The sequence below is a fragment of the Prenolepis imparis genome, unplaced genomic scaffold, assembly GCF_030444845.1.
Source record: "Prenolepis imparis isolate NDT839.2.m4 unplaced genomic scaffold, iyPreImpa1.0 SCAF_11, whole genome shotgun sequence".
In the NCBI taxonomy this organism is placed as follows: Eukaryota; Metazoa; Arthropoda; class Insecta; order Hymenoptera; family Formicidae; genus Prenolepis; species Prenolepis imparis.
This window is the reverse complement of record NW_028141169.1, coordinates 15,690,994-15,699,125: the sequence shown is the minus strand read 5'-3', so window position 1 is coordinate 15,699,125 and position 8,132 is coordinate 15,690,994. Positions and strand designations below refer to the sequence as shown.

The 8,132-nt window shown below is 32.8% G+C and overlaps 1 protein-coding gene across 1 annotated transcript; it reads right to left on the bottom strand.

Annotated features, from left to right (window-relative positions):
• Window positions 1-997: 997 nt before the first annotated feature.
• On the bottom strand, window positions 998-4,623 carry LOC145943236 (uncharacterized). The gene is made up of 3 exons (XM_083050715.1): window positions 4,477-4,623; window positions 3,036-3,422; window positions 998-1,456 (listed from the first exon to the last, which is right to left on the bottom strand). Exons 1-3 carry the CDS (start codon window positions 4,621-4,623, stop codon window positions 998-1,000), a joined length of 993 nt encoding a protein of 330 aa, XP_082906841.1.
• Between the last annotated feature and the right edge of the window lie 3,509 nt (window positions 4,624-8,132).

Below are 8,132 nucleotides of genomic sequence, written 5' to 3'. Positions count from 1 at the left end.
GAACCTGAAGACTGACGAAATTATTTACGAATGGACATTGAAACATACAATTATTTATTGGAATTGTTGGAGTGACTCCATTTATCATAAAACAAAATACGTGTATGAGAAAATCCATTTCATCACACGAGAGGCTGACCGCAACCTTAAGATTCCTAGCAACTGGCAGAAATTATACAGACCTGGAGTTCACAATTATTATATCGAAACAAGCACTGAGTGAAATCATCCCTGAAACTTGTAAAGCTATCTACAAGGTTTTGAAAAAGGATTACTTGAAGGTAAGTCAACTAGAAATAAAATTTTATTTTTTCTTTATGTATCATAAATAGAGAAAATATTCGAGTAAATAAAATACATATACACATGCAAACTGTGTGAAATCTATACACAATATTTGCCAAAAGATAGAAATATTTACACATTTATAACATTTTAAAATATCATAAAGTAATCATAAAATTTTATATGAAAAACTTAAGTATGTCAAGACATTATATTAGATTACATTAGAAAAAAGTTTATTACTTAATGCTAAAAAAACAAATAAAAAATAAAAACAATGTTTCGTAGAAAACTAGATTACTAAGTGAATATAAAATATATCTTCAACTTATATATATAGGATCAACTTTTAACACAACTATAAGATTTTGATCGAAAAATACAAAGAAATATACGCCGCAGCAAACAGAGAAACTGTTATAAAAAAATTAATTCTTTGAGGTCTGTGATATATATATATAAAATAAAATAAAATATAACGTATAATAAAATATATCTTAAACTTATTTGTAGAATGTAATTTTTTTTAAATTTCTTAAAATATAATCTTTTATTTGTACTTTGCATTGTAACTATTGTTATCTTGAAAATTTGTAAAGCAATCCATAAGACCTGAACTAATGTCACCTGACCTGACAGTTTCGAAAGACGCATTTGTTCTTTTTTGTGACATTTGCTGTTGTTGTCCAATGTGCTGTGGAATGTGCTGATACTATTCAATTTGTGGTGAAATGTAATGTTGCCATCCATAATGATCTCCGGTTGAGCCAAAATGATATTGAGAATCTCTTGAATCAATAACTTTGAAACTTCTAGTCAATGTTTCCATTTCTGCCTCAAATAAAATATCATTTATCAGTTTCTGGGCAAATATGTTCTGTTGACTATTAAGAATTCGAAGTTTGTTGGCTACATATTTCCCAAATACATCAAAAGAGTCATCTGTCTTTAAAGAATCTATTCTTTTTCCAATTAACGACATCACTTCAATTGTCTTATCATCATCTGGAGGCAGCTTTCTCTTTCGAGATGAAAACTGTGGACGGGAAGTGTTAGAAGTTGATCCTACACAGCCTGAAATCGATGATCCAGCAGTAACAGGTGTGACAGGAGTATCAGGCGTTTTGGCGGATTCAACATCAATATAATTTTGATCTGTGTCATCTTCAGGCTGAAAGAGATTAAAATAATATATATATATATATATATATATAAGATGATATTAAACTTATTATACATAACTTTGTTGATTTAGTTTTTTAATTAGTGTTTAGTTAGTATTTTAAAGATATTTTTGTGTTTTAGTTTCCCAAAACTGAAGCAGAGTGGTTGGAAATTGCAGCTGATTTCGAAAGCAAGTGGCAGTTTCCTCACTGCTTAGGCGCTATTGACGGTAAACATGTCAGAATTATACTGCCTAAGGGAAGTGGATCTTTTTTTTTCAACTACAAGAAAACAAACAGTGTAGTTCTTATGGCAATAGCTGATGCTAACTGCGAGTTTATATATTGTGATATAGGCACAAATGGCAGAATCTCTGATGGAGGAGTCATAAATAATACTAACTTTTATGAAAAACTCATTAATAAGGACTTGAGAATTCCCGGACCTCGATGCATTTCAAATTCAAATCGAGCTCTTGGATATGTTTTTGTTGGTGATGAAGCCTTTGCAATGCGTTCAGACCTAATTAAACCATACAGACGAGAAACATTGAATAAGGAACGAAGAATTTTTAACTATCGCCTATCAAGACTCGTGTTGTTGAATACACTTTCGGAATTTTGGCAGCAAGATTTCGCATTTTCCATACCGCTATTAATTTGAAGTTAGATAATATTGATATTGTTGTTTTAACATGTTGCGCTTTACACAATTTTTTATGTAGAAGAAGGCCACAAACTTACGCATCTCCTGAAAGTATGGATCGTGAAAATATTAATGAATGTTCTGTTGAACTGGGAGAAAGATGTGACCCTGAGTTAATGCATGATCTTCAACATGGAATAAGAGGACAAATTTCGAATAGTGCTAAAATTGTTAGAGATGAATTTAAACAATATTTCATAATGAGGGATCTGTACCATGGCAGGATAAAATTGTAAATTTATAGCCTTTGTAGTTATATATTAGTGTAACCTTAGTTATAAGTAATAATCTTATGTTTTACTTCTTATTTCATTTCACTTATGTATTCGTAAATTTTTATAAATAAAGTCTTAATTATAAATTTATAATATTAAATGAGTAATATACAAAATGCTGTATTAATAATTGATTAAGGCCCGTATTCATAGTCCGATCTTATATTTAAGATCGTCTTAAGACCGAACTTGAGATGTTACGCAGCCATTTGATTGGTTGAATGGGATTTTAAGTCAACATCTGACCAGACTTAAGACGATCTTAAATATAAGATCGGACTATGAATACGGGCCTAAGACTTTTTTTAATACAATAAGTTACTTCAAAATTTTCAAAAACTCAAAATTTATCATATATAACATTTTAGATAATTTTCTATTGACTATGAAAAAGTTTATTTTAACTCAATTTGGTTAAAATTGTTAATTATTAATTAAAAATATATATGAAATATTCACATCGATTCAAAAATATTCACATTTTAATTAGAATTAATAATAGTATTATTTTGAGTCTATTTGATTATTATGTTATTTTTATGGTCTTATTCAAAACTGTCTTATTCAAATATTGCAATAATGATGTGTAAATTTTATTTGTCTTACCTCTTGTCTTCCTTCAGTAGGCTCATCATCTATCGTATTCATGGATTCTCTCGGAGTTTCTTGATCATTCAGAAAATCAAATAAGTCAAAATACCATAATGTTGGTTTGTAAATGTCATCTTCTCCAGCCCCAGAACGATTTGTTTTATTTACTTTAGCCAACTCTTTTCGATATACAGATCTCAGAGAATTAATTTTTTTAATAACTGTTTCTCTGTTTGCTGCGGCGTCAATTTCTTTATATTTTTCGATTAAAATTTTATATGCTTCATTCTTTTTATCACGATCACTATATTCTTTTGATTTTATTCGCCACAAGCATGGCAAGCTTTTATATATATTGTTGCGCTCTCTGGCCGGCTTCGATATCTCGAAGCGTGTATAACCCTCGTTTTCACACAACACTCGTTTTCACACAACATTCACGCCGGAAATGATTAGGCATTTGATAATTTTAGTTAACTTTAATAACAGAATTAGGAATATCAACAATATTAATACGCAATTCATTAAAACCCGTCTAACCCGGCTTTCAGCCGAATTCCAACTCAATCGCTCTCTTGTTTCACAACAACTCTATGACGACGCGTTCGGAGATGAACTTCTCTGTTATACACTGTGTCCCGAAGTACATCGACGGGGACACAACATTGCCCCCTTTCTTCCAAAGATTGTCGTCTCGACAATCATGAATCGAAATGAGTTTTTCTACTTCACTTCGAGCTCCAGCTCGAATTATTAAGTAACTCCTTTGATTCTTCTTTTGACTTCAGAAAATTAGACGAGTTTTCCTGCTCCATCCTGAGCTGCTGCTGCAGGTTAACGAGCGACTTGATCCAAATTTTCTTGAAGACAAAAATTCCTTTTTTTTATTAGATGACGACTTCTTCTGGGACTTTTCGGATAAGAGGGGGAGGTAACTACCGTGGACCCAACGCCCACATGGGACTTCTCAAATCCCTGCCTCGGTATTCACCCAAAGATTCGTGGAAAAACCACGGCTTGAAAACCACGAATGAGGCAGTCTTCTTTTATCGATTATTAATCTTCAAGGAAATGATGTTCAACTTTCCGAGAATCCACTCCGACGCGGTCTTCCTCAAGAAAATGATGTTCAACTTTCCGAGAATCCACTCCGACGCGGTCTTCCCCAAGAAAATGATGTTTAACTTTCCGAGAATCCACTCCGACGCAGTCTTTCCCAAGAAAATGATGTTCAATTTTCTTGAAAATCCACTCCGACGCGGTCTTTTCTCTAAAAGAAAACACTCCTACGAGTAAATAATTCTTTAAATGGGTTTCGGATGTTTCTTTTATTTAAAATGAAGATTTCCTAAACTCGTCTTTCATAAAAAGAAGCTAATCGATCTAAATGAACTACTTTATTTTTATGCCTATTTGATTTGCGAATACAATAAACATCATTTAATCTTTTTACTACTTCATAGGGTCCCTCCCAATTGCTCTGTAATTTAGGAGTCCTCCCTATAACTCTTTTTGGATTGAATAACCACACCTTCTGTCCTAGTTCAAAACGAATTTGACGAGCTCTTTGATCGTAAGAAGCTTTAGTTTTAAGAGATTTCATCTTCATTCGCTCTCTTACTTTGAAATGTATTTCATCTAATTTCTTTTTTAATTTCCTTGTATAACTTTCTTCCGAATATATTTCTTCACTCCCTGGAGGACTTCCGCAAAGAAGATCTATAGGTAACCTTAAATTTCGACTTAAACACAATTCAGCGGGTGAGACTCATGTAGTCTCATGCTTGGCCGATCTATAAGCCAATAAACTTAATCCAATCCATTGATCCCAATCTCGTTGATTATCCGCAACGAATTTGGATAAATAATTCACTATCGTCTGATGCTGACGCTCAACCAAACCATTGGACTGTGGATGAAACGAGGTTGTCCCGGTTTTCTTTATTCCTAATAAACACGATAATTCTCATATTAATCGGGAATCAAAATTCCTACCTTGATCAGTATGTAACTCAGCAGGTACACCAAATCTAGAGACAACTTCATTAACGAAGACCTCTGCGACCGTTTTTGCTCTAAAATTCTTTAACGGAAATGCTTCTACCCACCGAGTAAAAGAATCTGAAACTACCAACAAATATTTATTTCCCGAGTAAGAAGAAGGAAATGGACCAAGAATGTCCATCTGTATTCTTTCGAATGGAATTCCCATATTATAAATTTGCATTTCTGATTTTCCTTTATCAGAAGGCCCTTTCTTAGCTACACAAACTTTACAAGATCTGCACCAATCTTCTACATCTTGTTTACAAGCAAACCAATAAAATCGTTTTCGAATTCTATCAAGAGTTTTATTCACACCAAAATGTCCACTAAATGGAGAATCATGAGCTCTTCTAAAACTTGTCGAATTCTTTTTTGAGGAACTATAATTTGAAGATGAATAGATTGTAAATTAGGAGACTCCCATTTTTTATACAAAATTCCATCTTTCAAAACTAAAGAATCCCATTGTGACCAATAAACCTTAGCAAAATTTCCTTCTGAAACAATTTCTTGCCAAGAAGGACGTTGGTTTCCCTCTTTTCCACGAAAAATCTTTCTTAAGGTGGGATCTTCCAGTTGATCTTTTTTCCAAGTTTCTAAATCATTACTCTTAAAAACAATTCTTCTAACTAAATCCTCCCGTTTTATTTCAACTTTATGACAATAATTACAATTCATCTCTACACAAGGTCGTCTCGATAAACCATCAGCATTCCCATGTTTGTTTCCTTTTCGATACATAATTTCAAAATTGTATTGCTGAATTCGCTCTAACCACCGCGCCAATTGTCCCTCTACATTCTTGAATGATAACAACCAACGCAAAGAAATGTGGTTCTAACCAAAAACTTACTTCCATATAAATAATGATGAAAAGACTTTAATGAATCGACAATAGCTAGTAATTCTCGTCGCGTAACACAGTAATTCCTTTCTGTTTTACTAAACACACGACTATAATATGCTATGACTTTCTCCTCTCCTTCTTGAATTTGAGATAATACTGCGCCAATTCCATGATTTGAGGCATCGGTGTCTAAAATGAATTTTCCTTTATCCCTTGGAAAAGATAAAATTGGAGAAGATAATAATCGTTCCTTCAATTCTTCAAAAGCCTTTTTACAAGATTCAGTCCAAATAAACTTCGTCATATTTTCCGTTAATGAAAACAATGGTTTTGCTATAAGAGAAAATCCCTTTACAAATTTCTTATAATAAGAACAAAACCCTAAGAAACTTCGAATCTGTTTCTTATTTTGAGGAACTGGCCAATCTTTTACAGCAAAAATCTTTTCGGAATCTGTAGCAATTCCTTTCTCAGAAACTACATGACCTAAATATTTAATTTCTTTTCTGAAAAGGAAACATTTTTTTGGATTTAATTTTAAATTAGCAGAACGGAGTCGTAAGAAAACCTGTCTTAAACGACTTAACATTTCCTCAAAATTTTTACTATAAATTATTACATCATCTAAATATACTAAACAGATTTTAAACAATAATTGATGTAAAACCTTTTCCATCAAACGCTCAAATGTGGCAGGAGCATTACACAGTCCAAATGGCATGACTGTAAATTGCCACAAACCATTCCCGATCGAAAATGCAGTCTTCTCTTTATCCTCTGAACGAATTTTCACTTGCCAATATCCACTTTTCAAGTCTAAGGTAGAAAACCACCTATTTCCAGACAATTGGTCAAGCATATCGTCAATCCGAGGTATAGGATAAGAATCTTTTATAGTCACTGAATTTAATTTCCTATAGTCGACACAAAATCTGAGTGTACCATCCTTCTTTTTAACTAACACTGCTGGGGAAACCCAAGGACTTCGAGACTCTTCTATTATCCCTTGACGCTTCATATCCTCTATAATCTCATTTACTTCTTCTCGCATTCGTAATGGAATTCGACGGGGAGCCTGTTTTATTGGATTAGAATTTTCTAAATTAATCACATGTTCGACCTCATTACAATTTCCTGCAATAATATCTTCTGAAAAGATATCCTGAAATTCAATCAAAAACTGAATAAAATGAATCTTTTGTTTTTCTGTTAAACCCTCAGATTCTCTAACAAAAAATTCTTTTAAGAATTGAGGAATTTCATCAATACAAGCTCCTATCCGAGCACAAATTTCTGTTCCCCTTTCTTCAATACTGTTTCCAAAGAATGGTTTGAAAATATTTCCTAAATCTATCTTGGAAAGAAAATCCAACCCTAAGAGACAATCTTCGGTCATATCTATCACAAAAACTGGACATTCTACCAAATATTTTCCTAAACGAATCAAAGTGACAATTTTAAATTTCACCGGTACCTTTTCTCCCGAAGGGTATTTTAAATAAGATTGTTCAATCGTAATCCGCTTCCTAGGCAATTTAACTAATTTGCTACTAATTAGAGAAACATCCGAATCCGTATCAATTTTCAAAATAACAGGTTGTTCGTCAATAAAACCATTAAAGGAAAACATTTCTTTATTTCCAAAATTAACTTTCTTACTTCTACTTAAATAATTTTTATATTCTACCGGGGCTTTTTTTTCTTTGTCGAACTTGCCCCAAACAATTCGACAAAACCTAGTTTCCCTCAGATTTCTCCAAAGAGGGACACTCCGCCCGAAAATGGCCTGTACTACCACACTGCCAACACTCTTTCGTAAACTTTTTCTTATTATTCCCTTGTTTATTAAATACATTTTTCTTTTCGAAATCTTTACCTTCTTTCTGAATTTCCTTATTTTTATTATTCTCATTCTTAATAAAATTATACTTTTTCTCTCTATACCCTTGTTTATTAATTTCATCCTTTCGTTTCTCAAAATTAGTTTCTTGAATACTTCTTACTGTTTTAGCTCTTTGTACGGCCATTCTCAGGGAAGTAATTCCCTCGAGTTGAAGTGTTCTTTTAATAAACCTATCAGGCAATGCTGAAATAAACTGCGCGCATGCGATTTTGTCCCGAATTTGATGTGAGCACTCAGGATAAGCTAATTGCGCTAAACGTTCTAAATCAGTTCCAAAAGTCGCTTCATCTTCCCCGAACTTTTGTTTTCTATTAGT